Below are 20,581 nucleotides of genomic sequence, written 5' to 3'. Positions count from 1 at the left end.
CTGAGTTTATTCAACCTTAGGAAGAGAAGGCTCAGCTAGCTGTCTGGAGCCAGATTTTTGGAAGTGTGTAGCAATAGCATAAGAAGCAACAGGTCTAATTTGGAAGAATGGAAAATTTTAATTACTTACAGGGAAAATAGGTCTTCTGTGAGAGTGGTAAAATAGTGGAAGAGGTTGTGTCCTGGGTTCAGCTGTAACAGAGAAGTTGTTCAACTTCCATCCTTGGAGGAGGTCAAGACTAGATGAAATATGTCTGTCAGCAGCCTGCTGTAATTAGACTTGCTTTGACCTGCGAGTTGGAGGTGTTGACCACTGGAGTCCCCTTCCAACCCTGGTTATTCCATGGTTACGGATATGAACTTGTGGATTGCAGGAGGGTTTGCCCATGTGTAGACATTAGCATTTAATTCCCAAACCTACATAAAAATGTGTGCCTTGAGGCTTGTAGCGTGTACTCTGAGGCTTGCATCAGACCTGAGGAAAGAAATTATTACTTTGTGCCTCTTGCTTGGCTTTTTGATTACTGACACAATAAACACAGTCAATGTAAAACTGAAGTGAGCAGGAAATTGGCTGACCCAGAAAGACTGATCTCTGTCAGATGTTTTAATTTATAAAACTCTTGTTTCTGAAACTGTGTACCTGTGCATGAAAATACTTTTCTAATATTAAATTCAATTATAAAAGACTATAAGCCTTTGTGGGAAAAATAGCTGCGTAGCATTTTGGGTTTTTTTTTTGGCTAGGTGAATATTTGAGGCCACAGTATTAAATTAGTAGATGTAGTGCCAGTGAGAGTTTGTGTATCTATCCTAGTATGCAAACAAACACCCATGGTAGTTGCTGATATGACTAGCTTCTCTTAGATTTGATTATGTGCTACTGAGAAGTCAGTTTGGATAAAGTGTGAAAATCTTTCACTAATATTGGGACTGCCATTTCAAATTTAACTGCTGATAAGCCTTAAATGCTATAATTGTTACAAATGTATGCAAGTTCACTTTTTGTTATTATAACTACTTGAATTATAGGTCATATTGTATTTTCCTGTCTTAATCATACAGCAGAAATGTTGTTTTCCTAAACGTCATGCTTTCAATTTGTTGGGGCTGGGGGGAACTTAATTATCTATTGACTTCAGTTTATCTTGGAGGAACATAAAACATTGGCCCAGCTTCAGTGAGGTAAAAAATAAAAAAAGGTTTGTTGTTTTTTTTTTTTTTTTCTTTTAATTCATTAGGAAAGCACTCCTAGAAAAATAACCGTAATAACCAAAATAACTTCCCAGGGAAGTGGTGAAATCACTATCCGTGGAGGTGTTCAAAGAATGTGGAGATGAGGCCCTTAGTGACATGTTTGAGTGGTGGACTTTGCAGTCCTGGGGTAAAGGTTGGACTTGATCTTAAAGGTCTTCCCAAACCCAACCAACCAACAAAAAAAAAAAAGAGGTACAAAAAAACCCACAACAACAAACCCCAAACAACACTTAAACATTATGAAGATTTCCACTTTTTGTGTAGATGTAGCAAGTGCATCTTAACAAAGGAAGACATAATTTGTTGGGAGCTACTAGTTGCAGATCAAAATATTTGACAGTGCCTGTCAACAAGAGCAAATGTGTACATAGGAATACACTCCAGTGTTGAAGTCTGGTTTGTAAAACAACTTTCCCCTTTTTTAGGGAAAGAAAAAAAAAAAGCGTAAACTGTGATTCAAATAATTTCATTCCTATTTTGGTACTAAATACTTGGTCCTTTTACCCATGCAGCAGTCTGAGATCTGAAGTCTAAGAGCAAAGCAGTACAAGGGAAAGGGCTGTAGGTGACAGTAACATTACTACAGAATAACCTAGCAGCTTAGAGCAGTTGCCTGTGTGGAGTTTTCACTGCTGTAGTTTCTGTAGTGCTGATTCCTGTCATCCTTTAGAGTAAATGTGACCAGTTTTGAGAGTGGAGGCGTATCCTAGAGCAGAGGTGTATTCTGTGTTTTTCCATTTTATTCCATATAGTTGGCAGGAATCTTCAATGAAAACAAGCAACTCATGGAAGTGGTTTTACATGTTACATTTTTTTTTTTTGCCTTTTTTTAAAAAAAAAGGCAAAAAAAAAGGCTGCTAGTAGAATTTCTGCAGTATGTGTGGTGTGTGGCAAGGGAAGCTGCAAATTTTTAACAAGCATTTAGCAAGGTTGTACTTCAGCATAAATAATCCTTTCAAGGTGTTTACCTGAAGTCTGCTCAGTTCATCTTACTTTGTTCTTTCTGGCAGCATGAAATGAAACAACCTCTTTAATACACAGTGTTCAGGTTTTCCTGGGGGAGCACCATAAACAGTGTTCTTACTGTGCACTGTGCGTGTTGCACTTGTAGCATCTTCTCTCCTTAAAGTATATGCCTGCCATGCAAGGTATATACCCAGATGCCTGTGATAAATCCTGTGTGTTGCCTACAGCAGAATCTGCAAATGTTCCTGTGTTCAAGCATGGCTTCTGTCTTCTTACAAAACTTCACCCTCTCTAATGATTTGGAAGTTAAGCATGGTTCCCTTCAGTCTGAGAGTGTTTGGGCTCTTGTGTGCTCCTTTGCATCTACCGATTTCTACCATGCTGTCTTTGTTTAGGATGAGTTCTTATACAACTTGTCTGCTGACACAGGTATAGCAAATACACTGAAACCCCTTTTTCTATTGGTTTTGAGAAATAAATTTTTAAAGATAATAAAGTGAGGTTCCGATTAATGCCAGTCTCATATGTGACCTGTTTTGTGTGCTGGCCGTGAAGGCAATACTAAAATCTGTACCAGTTTGCTGATTTCCTTTTACCTTCTTTGTAAATTTATGACAGGGTGAGGTATGGTGGTCCTGCTATGAAGATCCTACTGTCCAAATTTAGTAAATGGAAAATGGTGAAGGGTACTAGGAAAAGCAAATTTACTGCTGACCGTTGTTTATGAACTGCAATAACTGTAGGGTAGTGGAGGTTGTAATCAAGCATGCAATTGAATATATTCTGGTGTGAGTTTGTGCTCAGTGGGGTGGCTTAAATGAGAACTACTTTTGTTTAGATTACACTATTCTGTCCCTAATTTTGGATGACCTTTAACTATGCTAAGGTAATTGCAAAAGGGGTATTATGTGAGATACATTCTATATATGTCATTAAAGAATTTGAATAACTTGGGATAGACAGGAATCTTTTATGTCTGTGGAGCTTAAGCCTTGTTCTGATAATACCAGACCTTCAGACACTGCACTGGAGGCCAATGTGGCCTTTAAAGCATAACTTTGTGCAGTAGTTGGGCAAGAACATCAGGTTGGTTGTGCTTGTGCCACATGTGAGTACATCCACAGTCCCATCCTCTGCCTGTTGTAGACATTACTGTCATGCTACTTAAAACGCTTCTGATTTGCAGAACTGAATCTGAAGCCAGTTTTATAATGTATTGTCTTCTGAACTGGAACTGTTTGTTACCAATTAGAGAGCTGACTGTAATCAGACACCCTAATGTGTTCTACTTAAACCAGTGCAGTCCTTTCTACCTGTAGCTGTATGATGCTGCTGCTCAGTAACTGTTAAAATACTGTTCGATGTGACTTTTCTTCCCCAAGAGATTGGCCCAACACAGGCGTTACCTATGGCTGATGCAGAATGCCATCTCTTTGCTGCCTTCTCTAACCAGCTGGGTGGTGCTTTCTGTTTTTTCTCCTGCAGTTGAGTATATTAATGTGATGATGCTCTTCTGTGTACATGTGGACAAGGCAGTACAGGAGAGAGAGATGTAGGTGAACTTACTCTTGCTTTTTTGAAGCACACACTTAGGTGAACTCTTGACTTTTCTTTATAGTCTCCACTTAGATACGCAGTATGTTCTACTCCAAAGGTCATGGCTCACTTTATTGTGAAGCTTGTTGAAACTGTAAAAGCCTTAATCTTGCATGCTTCTTCCCCACCCTCCAGAAAAAGAAATGGATCACGAAGCTGTAGCCACCTTCTTTCTTGATCTCTGGAACTGAAGTTGCTGCTCCTTGGCAGCAGCCTTGGAGCTCATAGCATGTAAGCCTTCATTTGAAGGCTAGTGTGCAGATTCATGAGGCATTCTTGGAAAACCCAACTGGCTTGTATATAAAATGTGGCTATTATAATCAATTGTAGAGTATTTGTAATCATTGTATCCTTTATGAAAAGTCTGTGGAATTGCATTCAGATTATTTCGTTAACATTTAATTCAGATAGGATAGTGTAGAAGTTTCTCAGCTTTTGTCATGGTAGCTGACATGAGAGTATAAGGATGTATAAATGCATTCATAGAACGGCACTGAGAGGTGAAATTGGTTAGAGTATGTGTTGAGTCAATACAAGTATTCCCAAAAGGGCCATTCTCAGTGAAATGGTTTTGACCATGTGGGGTAACTTGTTTAGTTTTAACATTTGTCACAAGCAGAGGCAACTCTAAAGACCTGGAAAAACTTGGTATACTTCTGATTAAAATTGTTTATAGGTTGGGGTTTAGTTGGGTTTTGGTGTGGATGTTTGTTGGTTGTTTTCTTCCCAGTAGCTATTTTTTGGTGTTAGGTAGCCTCAGATACACCCTCAGGAGGTAGCCTTTCATCTCTTCCAGACGAACTGACAGTTACATGAGAAAGACATTAAAACCTTTGATGTGATCTCTATTTATTAGATGCTAGGTAATTTGTTAAGTAGTCACTACCAGTTTTCTGTTGCTAGTAATCGGCTACTACTAGACATCCCAAGTAGCAGGTGCGGTGCATGCCTGCTCCTGAATAGCTGCTATTCAAAGCCTGGTCTGTCAGTGTGAGGAGACCAAATTCAACTTTTAATTCATCAAGCTGAAATTGTAGTAATAGGACCTTTGGTGCATGATCTTTCTTAGATCTGGATGTCTACCCAACAGCTGCTGGTTCTTGTTTGCTGAGATCCATTGAACAAGTTTGCGGAACATCGCTGTAAAGACTGTTGGGGTCTAATAAATAACCTTCTGCAAACCATTATGTTTCCAACCTAGATCAGTTCAGCATTGGAGCGACACTGTGCTGAAAATCTGGTTAGCCTTAGTTGTGCAAGCCAGAGGGTGATGCAGATGGCTCAGAGTGGGAATATGGCAGGGGCAGTTCCTTTGGCTGGCAGTGTTCCTGAAGGAGACAGTGTATGAACCTGTAGCCTGTGTTGAAGCTTTAGATTGTCATCAGCTGAGCTGCAGTGGGGTAAGCAAGTGTTCTACACCTGTTCCGAAGCATGGTAGTTTTTTAACTTACGCGCAGTGTAGAGTGGTGGCTTTTTAAAAACTGCTTCAGCATTAAAACCGGTCCCAACATGCTGCAAGTTAGTTATCTGCATTTGGGCTAAATGCTGCTGCCAGTGAAAGAGAAGCTCCTACTGTGTCTTTGCTGTTTAGTTTCCACACTTGGAGCAATTCTGACCAATTGACCAAATCCCCAGGGACCAAATTGAGGATTTGCTCTGGTTAAAACTTGATCTGAATGTCTGTATTGGCAAAGGGAGGAGGTAGAAATAAGTATCAAGAGAGGAATGTGCTGGTGCATACTCAGTGACTATGTAGCTATAGCATATTTGTGTCCTAAGAGAAGACCCTTGCTTCTGAAAAATTACTTTCAAGGTATTAATGCTAGGCTTGAAATACAGACTTGCTCCAGCATATGAGCAGGTGTCACTTTCCAGATAACACAGTGTTTGGTGAGGCCAGAAAGTATGTGTGCCTTTATTGATTCATCAGCTGTTACAAAGGTTAGGACAATGTTGACTTCTTTTCCCGCATGATAGTATGAGTGGCATAGGTGAATAACTGGGTTTGTCTGTCTGCTGGCCCCCACTCCTCATTAATTATGGGCTGTTGTCCTTTTTTGATGTATTTGGGATTAAAATGCTTTCCTGTGTGTTGATGTTTCTTTGATTAGTATGTTTTTAAAAATACATTTCTTGGTTCTATATTTATTTGGTGCTACAGATAGGGGTTTATATCAAAGACTGTTCTTTCACATGCAGCTAGCTATTCTATCAGAGGGTAGCTATTCTGTAACTTTCAACAATACAGAATAACATTTGCATCTAATGGCTGGGTTTCTATGTTTTGATACATTGATCTTTAACTTTATTCTTTTCGACAAAACAATGATGTTTTGTCCCCAGTGTTATGTTGAGTGAACCCTTGCCTTGTAGCTGCGAAGTTTTTCTGTAGTAGTCACAGATACTATGTATTACAGTAACTGTACTTGAGATGGCCATGCACATGTATTGTACAACTAATCAAACTCTTCTTTTTGCATACCAAATGATGGTATGCAAGTTGCAAGATGACTTTTAGTCAGGATTTTATGCAGAAAGCTTTGCATTGTTCTATGTGCTGACTTACATGCAATGTTTGTACAATGATTTTTTTTGTCTGGTGTAATGTCCTCCTCATGGATGAGTACAATATTGTCCTGGGTTCAGCAGTAGCAGTCATTTTTCTCCTTGGTAGCTGGTGCAGTGCTGTGTTTTGACTTTTGGCCTGGGAACAGAGCTGATAGCTATGTTTTGGTTTGGCCAAGGACTTTGTGAGCCTCATGCTCTGCCAGGGAGGAGGGGAAGCCGGGAGGAAGCAGAGGCAGGACACCTGACCCAAGCTAGCCAAAGAAGTATTCCATACCACAGCACGTCATGCCCGGGATGTAACTGGGAGTTACCCGGAAGGGCTAAGACTGCAGGGTTGGAGGAGGTATGGGTCAGAGCTTGGTCGGGTTTGGGGGGCAAGTTATCGGTTGGCTGGTGGTGAGGTGTTGTATTCTCTTCCCTTGTTTCCCTTATCATTATTATTATTGGTAGTAGCAGTAGTGATTTGTGTTATACCTTAGTTACTAAACTGTTCTTGTCTCAACCCGTGGGAGTTGCATTCTTTCCGATTCTCCTCTCTGTCCCTCCGGGAGTAGGGGGAGGGAAAGAAAGGGGGAGAGTGAGTGAGCAAGTTACCTGACTGGGTTTAAATCACGACAAATGTTTACGTCACTAACTTTAGGCGAACAGTTATAGAGACACACAGTTTATGCTTGTTTTGTTAGAGTAATACAGGCTTACAAAGTTGAGCCTATTTTGCTATTCTCCAGTTACCTTTTCAGTTCTCATGTATTTTAAGGATTATGGTTTAGATTAATAACATTATTCATTTCTGTTTTGTTTTTTTCCTTGTAGTGAGCCTGGGAACCCTCGCTGTTCTGTTAGTTATACCTACCTAGTTCTTCATGAAGGGGAAGGCAGGGTTTTTTTATTTTGGTTGGCCTGGATATAAGCAGTGCTCTCTGTGTACCTTTGCAAGCTAAAGAACTTTAATGAGATGTTAAATGGCACTAAGTTGGTGACTGTGACTTTGGTTATATCAACAACTTAGCTGCCTATGGAAACTGACAGTGTTTATCAGTCAGAGCTAACCCTAGCTGAGAGTATTTTGAGTACTTGTAGCTGTTTGGAAGGTTAGGGGCTACTCTGAATGTCTATCTGTCATTTCCTGAATGGATATCTCACAACAGCCTCTCTTTAAATTTTTACTATAGGTGAATCATACTGTGCACAATGGAGGATTATACAAAAGGCCTTTCAATGAAGCTTTTGAAGAAACACCAATGCTGGTTGCTGTGCTGACCTACGTAGGCTATGGTGTTCTCACTCTTTTTGGGTATCTGCGAGATTTCATGCGGCAGTGGAAGATTGAGAAGTGTCAAAATGCTACAGAAAGAGAAGAACAAAAGGTAACCACTTGGAAATGATGTGGCTGAGGCTATAGCTTGAGCATTTCTTTGGGGAGCAGTGTTGTTCAAAGTTTTTTGCTGTTTTCCTTGTCTTCTTAATGCCCTGAATAGTATGCTAGCACTGCTGTCATTAAGCAAAATAATGTTTCTTTTACTTGGATTATTTTTTGGCAGAGCAGTTCCCTCATCAGGTTCACTGCAAAGCTGCATGAGCAGTTATATCAACATGCTGAGAGATGCCCCAGTTGCGGAAACAAGGGTTTGGGGAAAGGAGACTGCATATGCTAGCATCAGCAGATAAAGAAAAGCTTATCAAAGCACCTGGTTTGAGTTTGACAGCAGCAGGAGGTCTTCTGATGCTGTTCTGGTGGCTGTGTTTTGATTTGGAAATATGCTATTAATTCTCTGTAGCCTAAGCAGTTGCAAAGAAGAGCTTGTGGATGAGAATCAGAGCACAAGCTGGATGACTTTAAATTCATCTGGAGTCCAGAACACTAGCAGGTTAGCTGGTGAGTAATCTGAGGTGCTGACTCCTCACTCACTGATACCAATTAAAAAGAATTCATTCATAAAAAGACCTATTCACAAAAGCTTCTGTCACAAGATGAGAAGTCTTGCCTCCTTCAACAGTTAATCTGGAACAGATAATACTAATTTTGAGTAGCTGTAAAATAGTTTTAAAGGCCTTTATTCCCTGCAGGAATTAATTACTGTTAAGAAAGCTACTGTTTAAACTTGCAGTTTGCAGGCTGTTTCCTGTGAACTCTTGATGTGACCTCTCCTAGCGCAGTGTGAATACCAGTGAGCTTTGCTCCAAAGGTGATTCGGCTTATTCTTGCTGGCCAGGGTTCTGTTTTTCTCTACTGTTTTGGGGAGCCAATCCAGCTTCTAAAATGTTAAGGGAGGTTGTTTTTCAATTGCTGGTTTCTGTTTCTCTGTACAGCCACACAAGCAGTTGGCTGGCAGAAAGTAGTGGGGTGTGAGAAGGACATCTCACTAATGCAAACAAAAAATCAGGAGTTCGGGGTGGGGGTGGTGGGAAAAAAAAGGAAGCCTTGAAAGCCTTTTTCTGGAAGCAACACTGGAGTAAACTACGTGTCATTTTAACGGTAGATTAGCTAAGATGCAGTAAACTATCCAGTGCCTAAAATTACTTCACAGTAGCTTCTCTCGGTGCACATCATGAGGTAGAATTAAACTGATTCATTATAAGGTACTTAATATCAAAATGGAAGCATAGAATTATAGAACAGTTAGGGTTGGAAAGGACCTTAAGGTCATCTAGTTCCAACCCCCCTGCCATGGGCAGGGACACATCGCACTAAACCATACCACCCAAGGCTCTGTCCAGCCTGGCCTTGAACACTGCCAGGGATGGAGCATTCGCAACTTCCTTGGGCAACCCATTCGCATGCCTCACCACCATTACAGTAAAGAACTTCTTCCTTATATCAAATCTAAACTTCCCCTGTTTAAGTTTGAACCTGTTACCCCTTGTCCTATCACTACAGTCCCTGATGAAGAGACCCTCCCCATCATCCTTATAAGCCCCCTTCAGATACTGGAAGGCTGCTATGAGGTCTCCACGCAGGCTTCTCTTCTCCAGCCCCAACTTTCTCAGCCTGTCTTCATACGGGAGACACTCCAGTCCCCTGATCATCCTCGTGGTCCTCCTCTGGACTTGTTCCAACAGTTCCATGTCCTTTTTATGTTGAAGACACCAGAACTGCACACAGTACTTCAAGTGAGCTCTCAGGAGAGCAGAGTAAAGGGGCAGGATCATCTCCTTCATCCTGCTCGTCACACTCCTTTTGATGCAGCCCAGGATACGGTTGGCTTTCTGGACTGCAAGCACACACTGCCGGCTCATGTTAAGTTTCTCATCAACCAAAGCATTCTCATAGGAGTTTAATAAGCAGTAGGTTTTTTGTATTGGTTGAAAGTACAGGAGCTTAAATTTACAGTATTTGCAAAACTGAATTCTAGGATCTGGAAGTAAAAGTCTTGGATCCCTTTTAACAGTTACAATATCGAAGTAAGGATTACTGGCTAAATCTCAGCTTGAAATTTGATGTGTTCATTAATGTCACTTGAGATACTATGGTTTATGTCGTCTGAGAGCATAACGTTCTTGTATTTTTTTGTGTAAAAACTAGAAGTTTGTACAGAAGAGAACAGTCAAACAATTGGAAAATTCTAAGACATTAGAAGAAACGTTTAAATATTAGTCTGTACTCATGGCACTTGAGTATTAGGAGGATGTAACTGTTGGTGCAGTTACTCTATACTGCTGTCATTCGATTTCCCTTGCACAGTTTTTGTGGAATGCTTGTTCTGTTACCAGTATGTAAGGTGCAAGACTACTTACAGTAGCCCTTTTCTGTGGGAGCAGTCATGGCTGACATGAGAGTGTACAAAAGGAGGACATCAGGCTGTACATCTAATTTGGGAATACATTATTGATATTAGGCTCTTGGTAAAAATAGTCAGAGGATGCTGAAATATAAAGCTTATTAGCAACTCATTATCCTAGTTTTAAAAGAAATTTAGCCTTCAAATTTTTTATAAATTAACTTAGCATTGCATCTTACCCTGAAACAGTTGCTTAATTGCACCTCCTGGACTGATGAATTTGAAACCCTTTGTGTGTTGGTGTCATGGTTTAAGCCCAGCTGGCAACCCAGAACCACGCAGCTGCTTGCTCGCTCCCCCACTTCCTCCCCCGGCTCCTGGAGGGGTGGGGAGAAGAATCAAAAGAATGTAACTCCCATGGGTTGAGATAAGAACAGTCCAGTAACTAAGGTATAACACAAAGCCACTACTGCTACCACCAATAATAATAATGATAAGGGAAATAATAAGGGAAGAGAATACAACTGCTCACCACCCGCTGACTGATACCCAGCCCGACCGAGCGGTGATCTAACCCTTCCGGGTAGCTGCCCACAATTTATATACTGGGCATGACATGCTGTGGTATGGAGTACCCCTTTGGCTAGTTTAGGTCAGGTCTCCTGTCTCTGCTTCCTCCCACTTCCTCTCTTCTGTGGCAGCATGAGACTCAGGAAAGTCCTTGGTCAGAGTAAACATTACTGAGCAGCAACTAAAAACGTCAGTGTTATCAGCGCTGTTCCCAGGCCAAAAGTCAAAACGACAGCACTGCACCAGCTACTAAGAAGGAGAAAAACGACTGCTACTGCTGAACCCAGGACAGTATCCACGACTTATTCGATATTATTCACATCATGCTCAGATCCCACATTTTTCAATATACCATCACTCTTGTCTCATATATATATACATCCACACACAGAGAGAGATCATTCCTTAGTGCATGGACCAATCCCTGTAAAGCTGCTGAGTTCATCTGGTCCATGATGTCGGTCTCTATCTCTCTTGTAACAGTCTTTCAGAGCAGGAGAGGCCGTGTGCAGTGTTGGATCGTTGCCTGCTGATGATACCACAAAACTCATCTGGTTTCATCAAAGTTCATTCTTTGTTTGGATGATAGTCAGGGGGAAGTCGGGGCCAGTCACTGGTGGCCTGAAGACATCTAGTTGATGGGCTATAAAAGTGCTATATAGCAGGCAACAGCATACAATTGAGTTCATTGGCTGTTTTACTCTAAAATCAAATCCCCTTGAGGTACACATTGGACTTCCCCGTCTTCCCACATTACCCACCAAGTATATCCAGGTCCCTGAGCAAAAGCAATCCCACGAGTGGGTTTGCCTTTACCTGAAGCAGGAATAACCCAGACTGTCTTCCCGAGCAAGTTCTTCATGTGCACCGCAAGAACTTTATCCCGTTCTACAGTATGTGAAAGTTCTGACTGGGCTGGGCCATCCCTGTTGGTAGATCCTCTGGTGTTGACCAACCAGGAGGCTTTTGGTAAATGTGTATCCCAATGTTTGAAAGTCCCACCACCCATTGCTCTCAGTGTAGTTTTTAACAGCCCATTGTACCGTTCGATTTTCCCAGAGGCTGGTGCATGGTAGGGGATGTGATATACCCACTCAATGCTGTGCTCTTTGGCCCAAGTGTCTGTAAGGGTGTTCTGGAAATGAGTCCTATTGTCTGACTCAGTTCTCTCTGGGGTGCTGGGTGCCACAAAATCTGTTTCTCAAGGCCCAGGATAGTGTTCTGGGCAGTGGCATGGGGCACAGTGTATGTTTCCAGCCACCTGGTGGTTGCTTCCACCATGGTAAGCACATGACGCTTGCCTTGGCAGGTTGTTGGCAGTGTGATATAATCAATCTGCCAGGCCTCCCCATATTTGTACTTCAGCCATCATCCTCCATACCTAAGAGGCTTTAACCATTTGGCTTGCTTAATTGCAGCACGTTTCACACTCATGAATAACCTGGGCAATAGTGTCCATTGTTAAGTCCACCCCTCGATCACGGGCCCATCTATATGTTGCATCTCTGCCCTGAGGGCCTGAAGTGTCATGGGCCCACCGGGCCAAAAATAATTCACCTTTATGTTGCCAATCTAAGTCCATCTGAGCCACTTCAATCTTAGCCGCTTTATCCACTTGTTGGTTGTTCTGGTGTTCCTCAGTGGCCCAGCTCTTGGGTACATGGGCATCTACATGACGTACCTTCACCACCAGTTTCTGCACCCGGGCAGCAATATCTTTGCACAGTGCAGCAGCCCAGATGGGTTTACCTCTGCCTTGCCAGTTGCTCTGCTTCCATTGCTTCAACCACCCCCACAGGGCATTTGCCACCATCCATGAGTCAGTATAGAGGTAAAGTACTGGCCACTCTTCTCGTTCAGCAATGTCCAGGGCCAGCTGGATGGCCTTCACCTCGGCAAACTGACTCGATTTACCCTGTCCTTCAGCAGTTTCTGCAACTCGTCGTCCAGGACTCCATACAGCTGCCTTCCATCTCCGATGCTTTCCCACAATACGACAAGAGCCATCAGTAAACAAGGCCTACTGCTTTTCACTTTCTGACAGTCTATTATATGGTGGGGCCTCTTCAGCATGCACCACCTCCTCCTTTGGTGACATTCTGAAATCTTTGCCCTCTGGCCAGTCCATGATGACTTCCAGAATGCCTGGATGACTGGAATTTTCTGTTCCAGCTCATTATGTAATTAGTGCAGCCCACTTACTCCATGTAGCATCGGTTGCGTGATGTGTAGAGGAGACCCTGCCTTTGAACATCCAGCCCGGCACGGGCAACCAGGGTGCCAGGAGGAGCTGTGCTCAGTGCCAATCACTTCCGAAGCAGCTCGAGCCCCTTCATAGGCTGCCAGTATCTCTTTCTCAGTTGGGGTATAGCTGGCCTCAGATCCTCTGTATTCCTGACTCCAAAAGCCAAGGGGTCAACCTCGAGTCTCCCCTGGAGCTTTCTGCCAGAGGCTCCAGGTAGGACCGTTCTCCCCAGCTGCAGTGTACAGTACATTTTTTACATCTGGCCTGGTCCGGACTGGTCCAAGGGCCACTGCATGAACTATCTTGTGTTTAATTTGCCCAAAGGCTTGTTGTTGCTCAGGGCCCCATTTAAAATCACTTTTCTCCCGGGTCACATGATAGAGAGGGCTTACAATTGAACTGTAATTTGGGATGTGCATTCTCCAGAACCCCACTGCGCCCAAGAAAGCTTGCGTTTCTTTCTTATTAGTTGGTGGAGACATTGCTGTTATCTTGTTGATCACGTCTGTGGGGATCTGGTGATGTCCATCTTGCCATTTTATTACCAAAAATTCAATCTCCCATGCACGTCCCTTGACCTTACTCTGTTTTATGGCAAAACCGGCTTTCAGCAGGATTTGGATTATTTTCCTCCCTTTCTCAAAAACTTCTTCCTCTGTATTGCCCCACACGATAACATCATCAGTGTATTGCAGGTGTTCTGAAGAATGCACATCCCAAATTACAATTTGATTGTAAGCCCTTTCTATCATGTGACACAAAAGAAAACTGCACCAGCTACTAAGGAGAAAAATGACTGCTGCCGCTGAACCCAGGACAGTTGGTCATAACTTGCAGTGAAGAGATGCTTGTATTCTGGTTTTGTTTTGTACATAGTATATCCGGATGGAGCTAGTAGGACATGCTAATGAGTATTGTGTAAGAATGAAAAATAGGAAATCCCACTTCAAAAGTTTTGGTGTTAAAAGAAATTTCAGCCTAGTGTACATCCCCCAAATTGCATTTCTAGCACTTAAGTTGGAATAGGTGTTTCCAATATTGGACAAATAAAAAGTGATCATGTGAGGTCTAGAACATACAGTACTTTTATCCTCACGCTTTGCTGCTTTACGCTTTGTTTGCCTACAAATGAATTGATGAGAGCACATTGCATTGTATCTAATGTGAGAGACAGGTTTATTTTAGTGCAGGGGAGGGGAGTGGTAGTGTAGTGCTCGGTTACTTTGTTTTGAAACAGTTTAAAATAATTTTCAAACTTTAATCTCTCAAGCTGCTGTCCAGCAGCCTGATCATCTTTTGGTGAGGGAATGCAGATACTAGTGTGCAGAAAAGGCTCAAAACTTGCACTTTTTTTTTTCCTTATTAATATATAAAATCAGAGCCTGCAGTTCAGAAAAGCAGCAGATCAGAGAAGACCTGCAGTTACCCTAGGGTAGGCTGTGGCAGACTTGTGACCTTTGTGTAGAAAGTAATATTTTTTTAATATTTAAATTCTAGAGAGCCAACTTGATAATTAGTATTTTCTTAAATACCAAGCAAAAGAGTTAGCTTTACCTTTTTGAAATAATTCATAATTGCTTAAGTGAAAAGTTAGGGCAAAAGCAGCAGCAGTATCTGTGTAGCTGAACAGTGTGTGACAGCCTGCTTTGTGAGTGAAACAAACTTACGTGATGCAGGGAATTATTTCATAAAAGGCTGAATTAACTTGTCCAGAAAGTTGTGGAATTGAAGTATCTAAGTTTTCTGTAGTGTGTTTCTGAAGGTGGTGGCAGTTAAAAACATAATGTAAACTTAGGTCCAAAATACAGTATTACAAACAGACATCGGGGAAAAAAACACCTTCAGGTTTTGTGTGGTTTTTAGGGCAGTTTATTTCAGTAGAGCAACTCCTTCCTTAAATTGTCACTTAATACTATAATCTTAGTCTGTGCATCAGAACTAGGAAACAAAAGTGACCAAACTAATTTCAGGTCTTTTCAACAACTCTCTGGGACTGTCTCTGATGGTAGGTAAATTCCTTAGCATTACTAGAGTTTTGCATTGAAATAAATGATTCCAGGAAAACCTAATATTCACTAACAGTTGGAACACAACAAGGGTGAAAAGGGAAATAGTCTATTGGGTTTTGGCTTTGTTCAAAATATATCCAGCTGGGCTTTTCCCTGGAAACCAGTGTTGTGTAGCACATCCTCTCCAAAGCATTATCAGTGTGTTCTTGGCATGGATAAGCAGCGAGATTAACAATTCTCAATTACCCTGGAATCAATTTATGCATCCCCAATTTAATGTAACGTCTGGTCATATAGTGCAATTAAATCTGCAAAATGCTTGTAGGATTTTATAGGCAGGATGAAAATCACTTTTACCTTTATTCCAGTGTGATTTGCAAGTCGATTACAGTGTATGTTTTGTATATGGGAGCAGCTGTGTAAATGGGTCTGGTAATTCTCTAGCGTATCTCTTCATGCTCAGTAGCTTGCCCAGTTAGAACATGTTCCTAGCATCTGTGGTTTTCAAACACTCATAAGAATCCAGCTGTAGGAGTATTTTGGGACAGTGAACTTTACTCTTTTGCTCAATGTTGTCTTAGCATCTGTACAGCTCATCAGAGGCCTCTTGATGGTATAGACGCTACCCACAGTTATTGCTCCACTTTTTTTTCTTTTTTTTTTTTTTTTACTCATGTAACAGTGAGACAGAACTAGTCTTTCTGCTTCCTTTAGAAGCCTGGAATTTGTTGCAGTTGTCTACTCCTGATTTCCATTCAGTAAGTTTTGTATTACCAGGGAACCTTATGCGAATTGCAGATAAGCCTGGCTGGTGCTCATGGCACCATTTGTTAGCTTAGGTGCAACACTGTGGGAAATTGGCTCTAAAAGCAGGATAATCACTGAATTTACAAGCTAATGGTTACAAAGCTGTCATTATAACCTTCACTTGTTGTAGTATGAATTTACCATATGATGAAATATTGGGTTCCCAAATCACCTGTGCTAAGGTACTGCACCCTAAGGGAGAATTTTATTCCTTCCTTTTTTCACTCTTTCTTGAAGTTGCTATGCCTTTCAGGCTTCTGGGAGACTGTGAGTACTTAGGTTTCTTCATCAGGCCTCATTTTTCTAATAGGGGATATGTTCTGGCTTAAATCAATAGGAATGAAGCTGTTTATGGTTTCTTAGCTTCATGTTCATATGAATTCAAACGAAAGAACATGCTGGTTTTGCTCCCTCCTTTTGAAGCTGTATAACCTTTGCAGTTGTTTGACCATGCTTAACTCTGAAGATTGCTCAAAGAATCAACTCGCTCATAGAATGTTTTTCCTCCAAATGAAGCTGTTCCATCTCAGGCTTGATATTCTTAGTCTGTTATGACTAGAAATGTTGGATCTGAAATAGGATGATAACTTGATGGAAAAATAACAATAAACACTGAAGGTCATTTCAAGGTGACAATGTTCACTTCCAGCAATAGGGCACTCTTGCAGCACAGCACTGTGGCTGCATGTGCCAAAAATTTGAAATTGATTTTGTCCCACTTCCCTTCCCAAATGTTTTTTCTTGGTTCAGAGATTGAAAACATTTAATTTCCCTTTTGGGTGTAGTGTCCTCTCTACTCTCCATATGAAATGCCACATTGTAGAAAGATGGGGAAAAACAACCAACCAAAGAACAGCCAGCCCCCAGGCCAGTCAGACAAACCATCTGGTCCTGGAAGCCATTTCCAAAAGAGGGCTCTCAGACTGAGTGTCAGTAGCAGTGTATAAAGCATAATATCCTTTCCACTTCTCTTTGTGTTCTCAGATGCATGGGTTATGAGAACCCCTTGGTAGGGCAAAGATTACTGAGGAAATGGACAATCCAGTTTTGATTTATGCCAGAAGAACAGTTCTTGCCTGTCCTACTCCGAAGAATTCTGTCCTAAGAGCTAGCTGAGGGTGGTTTATTAGGGGTGGGTAGGATGGACAAGAGGGATTGTCATTAAGCTGATACATCACTGAGAGCCCTTTGCTATAATTTTACAGCTTGGTACTCCCAAAAACTAAGGCTAGTGTCCTGTATTAGACTTTACTTCCCTTACCCATAATTTGTTCCTTGAATTCTTGTTGACTTTAAAGACACTTTGTTTGCTTATCATAATCTACTTGGTTCAGAGAACTTCTCTGCTTCACAGTTAAGTAACTTTAAACTCAGTTATACTTTTGGCTTGTAAGGTCATACTTGCATTATGTATCTCTGTGATGTCAGCTTGTTGTGGGTCATTGTCTTTATCTCATCAGCTGAGCTTGTTACTCTTCCTGCTTTGTCAGCTTGTGTTTCAAAAGAAAATGTACTATCTGATAAGTAATCTGAGGAGAGATTGGATTGTATCGGCCCAGGCGTACCTGCTTGAGTTGGTACAATGACTCATTTCCATCCTCTGCTCCTAACCAAGAGCCTTGGCTAAAATCTTAGTTGTTTCCTGGGTCACATAGTTTGTGTGCTTGAATAACTACTGCAAAGCTGAAATCTCACACAGAGGTGATCAGGAAGAGTTGAAAATGCTTTAAAAGGATCTCAGCAGGTTATAATTAAACATAAGTTTGACTTGATGATCTTTTCAAACCTATTGTTTCTGTAACAAGTACAGGTCCCTAAAGTGTTGATCTTCTAATGTGCCAGTTTGTTTTTTGATCTTCTCACTTCCCACAGCCCTTTACAAATAATTAGCAGAAGGTTTCAGACACTTGAAAATAATTATTTTGATTTTGTGTCATGAGTTAGGATCTTCTTAGTGTATTGCTACAGGTACTTACATGTGTCACCGCTTTGTAACACAGTACAGTAGCTATGCAACTTTTCACGTGTACGAAGGAAGTTCTTGAATACACTTGTCAGTACTGACATGTTTTTCTCCATTGTACAAGTGAACAGTTTGTTAGTGATTCAGCCTTGAAATCCACTTTCTGCCTGGATCAACATGAGACGCTGAAGTTGAGAAAGTAGAGCTGAGTAGCTACTTCAGAAAACCAATTATTTTCTAGTGGATTACAGCTTTGTATCAGCTGACCTACTACCCTTGTTAACATCTCTTGACAAAGAGCCCTCAGAGAAGACCTGGCACATTTGAAATAATGAAAAGCTATACTTAAGTAGGAACATGGAAGAAATAGTTGCCCTTCTATGCATCTTGGCTCATAGGAATCTTGTTTCCACTCTCTGTCCTTGCTTAGTAAAGACATATTTGTGATTCCCTGGAGGAGTGATCACTAGCTAAATATAATTTGTTTTCCGTCATTGAAATAATGGAAATTAATATTTTTGTGCCTTTTTGGCATGTCATTATGCACAGGCAAATCAGAAGAAGGCTTATGTGCAACTGTGCCTGCTTAAAAGTTGGCACTGTTGGGCTCCATCTCTCCTGTGCAGCTGCTGGTAGGAGGATGCAAAGAGACCTAGATGGTTCCTTTACTCCAAACTGAAAAAACAAAGTTGTCAAATCATTAAAATAGGAAAGTAAAGAAAAAGTATTCTTCCTGTAGTTAAATATTGTAACTAAAGGGCTTGTCAGTGCTCATTTGTTTGAGTTGTTAGTAAAAAGTTGGCATAAATGCCCCTAGTTTTGCTTCAGTGGTACAACTGTCAGGCACTGTAACACTTGATCAGACCGATATTCTGTCTTGCTTATTCTGTCAACAAAAATAAAATGCCCCTCACCATGTTTGTGTTTCTTTTGTGAAAAACAGGAAGAAACTCTATGCTGGCTCTTTGTCATAAATTCTACCTTTTGCTTTTGTAGATTATTAAAAAGGCTTCCCCCCACCCCCTAATAGTAGCAAATAAATTATGCATTCTTATCACAACTGAATGTCAAACTTCCTTTTAATTGCATAGTAATAAGGAAATCTCATGACTTTGGAGCATTTTAAGTAGGCCAGAAAAAATGTTCTTAAATGTTCAGATGTCCTTGTTGTCGCAGTTAGTTTGGCATTCCTGTGTGTTATCCATTCAAGACAGTCACTTTTCCTGAAAAACGTTGGAAGGGAAGCTAGATTTCAGGAAATATTCAGAGAAATCCTGTGGGATTTAAGTGCTGATAAGCTGTGCAGAAGAGGGGCGCTGTAATGTAGCTTACTAGCTTGGATTCAGAGCAAGAAATTGTGTAAAGCTGTAATGATAATCTCTATAATAATGCTAGTGATGCTATATTAAATGTGTTTCTTATGAACAGTATAAAATATGGAAGACTACCGCAGTTTTCAAATTATTTGTATATTCAGTTGAGCAGTGCATGCTGTTTGGTGCCAAAAAGCAATTGCATGTTCCCTTGCTTTGCTTAACTCTGAAGGCTGAATACAAATCCCTTGTAAAGATGATATGCCCATCCATTTCACAAAGGGGTTATTGTATGTTTGAGAGATGGTCTGCTCACCTGCCAAGGCAGCCAAGATATTTCAAGTCCAAGGTTTTAGCACTTCTTCTCCTATATGTTAGAATTCTTTGAGGCTTTCTAAATTGGAGCATGACTGAATGCCATTATTATTTTTTCTACTTGTAGCTGAGAGCTTTAAGATTCTATGAGCTATTTAAGTTATATACAAAAAAATATGTGCTATTGAGGAAATTTTGGGGATATAGTAGATTTGCATATTGAAAAAGCTTGGAAATCACACCTAACATGGATTTTGCACAAGCAGATGAATTTTCAGGTTTTCTGCCATCTCACTTGCAAATAATTTTGCACTGGCACAGATTTCCTGAATTAAAACACCTTGGGTGGAATTGGTTTCAGGGCTTGTGATGAAAAACTCTGACTTTTCCTGGAATTTTCTCCCCCCCCCCCCCCCCCCCCCCCCCTTTTTTTTCCCCTGTAAATTACACCTGACTGACAGAAACAATTTAACGCTTCTTACTCCTACTTTGTTATAATATGTATTTTCATTTTTATGTGTTTCAGGACTTTGTCCCATTGTACCAGGACTTTGAAAATTTCTACACCAGAAACCTCTATATGCGCATTCGGGACAGCTGGAACCGTCCAATCTGCAGTGTGCCAGGGGCCAGAGTGGACATGATGGAGAGAATTTCCCATGACTACAACTGGACATTCACGTGAGTCAAAATTGAAGAAAAGGCTTGAAGCAGAGGGCCTGTAAGAGCAAGTTGCAGTCTCTGTGGTTAAAGGAGCAGTGAATCGTGTTTGTTTTAAACTTTCCACTGGCTTGAATCAATTAATTTTGCTCTTCTGAAACACATCTGGCCGCCAAGATGTTTTTTTTTTGTGTATAATCTTTTGGCTACTTACTAAGGCTCCTGACTGCCCATGTCATGGGCATACACCTGTAATAAAATCAGTACTTTGGTGTGTGATGACCAGAACCCAAGTAGATACTTTGAATTGCACTGTTACTTGTAAATTTGTGTTAATTTAGGATGAGTCCTAACACTTGAAGTAAATATTGCTGCTAGAAACTGAATTTAACTCAATTGTTTTGAATCAGAACTGAAGTAGCCTGTCGAAACCAAATCAGAAATGCACTGACAAGGATTTTTACAAATTGGAAATGACATATTACAAATTAGATGTAAAGAGGTTTTCAGCACTGTATTTGGTGAAACTCCTTATGTCTCGACTTGCCTTTCAAGTGCAAAATAATTAGAACTTTTTTCCACTAAACTTCTTCC

General features: G+C 41.0%; 1 protein-coding gene across 1 annotated transcript in view; it reads left to right on the top strand.

Annotated features, from left to right (window-relative positions):
• Window positions 1–20,581, top strand: part of SPTLC2 (serine palmitoyltransferase long chain base subunit 2) — a 79,005-nt gene that overhangs the window by 4,257 nt on the left and 54,167 nt on the right. The window contains exons 2-3 of the mRNA XM_062636159.1: window positions 7,559–7,753; window positions 19,854–20,008. Of these exons, the coding sequence (XP_062492143.1) occupies window positions 7,559–7,753; window positions 19,854–20,008 (350 nt within the window). The remainder of the gene's footprint in view (window positions 1–7,558; window positions 7,754–19,853; window positions 20,009–20,581) is intronic.

This window comes from Pezoporus occidentalis, unplaced genomic scaffold (assembly GCF_034315485.1).
Source record: "Pezoporus occidentalis ecotype Australia unplaced genomic scaffold, CSIRO_AGI_Poc_V1 ctg47, whole genome shotgun sequence".
NCBI classification, from domain to species: Eukaryota; Metazoa; Chordata; class Aves; order Psittaciformes; family Psittacidae; genus Pezoporus; species Pezoporus occidentalis.
The sequence above is the reverse complement of the archived record's forward strand: the minus strand, read 5'-3'. Positions and strand labels throughout refer to the sequence as shown.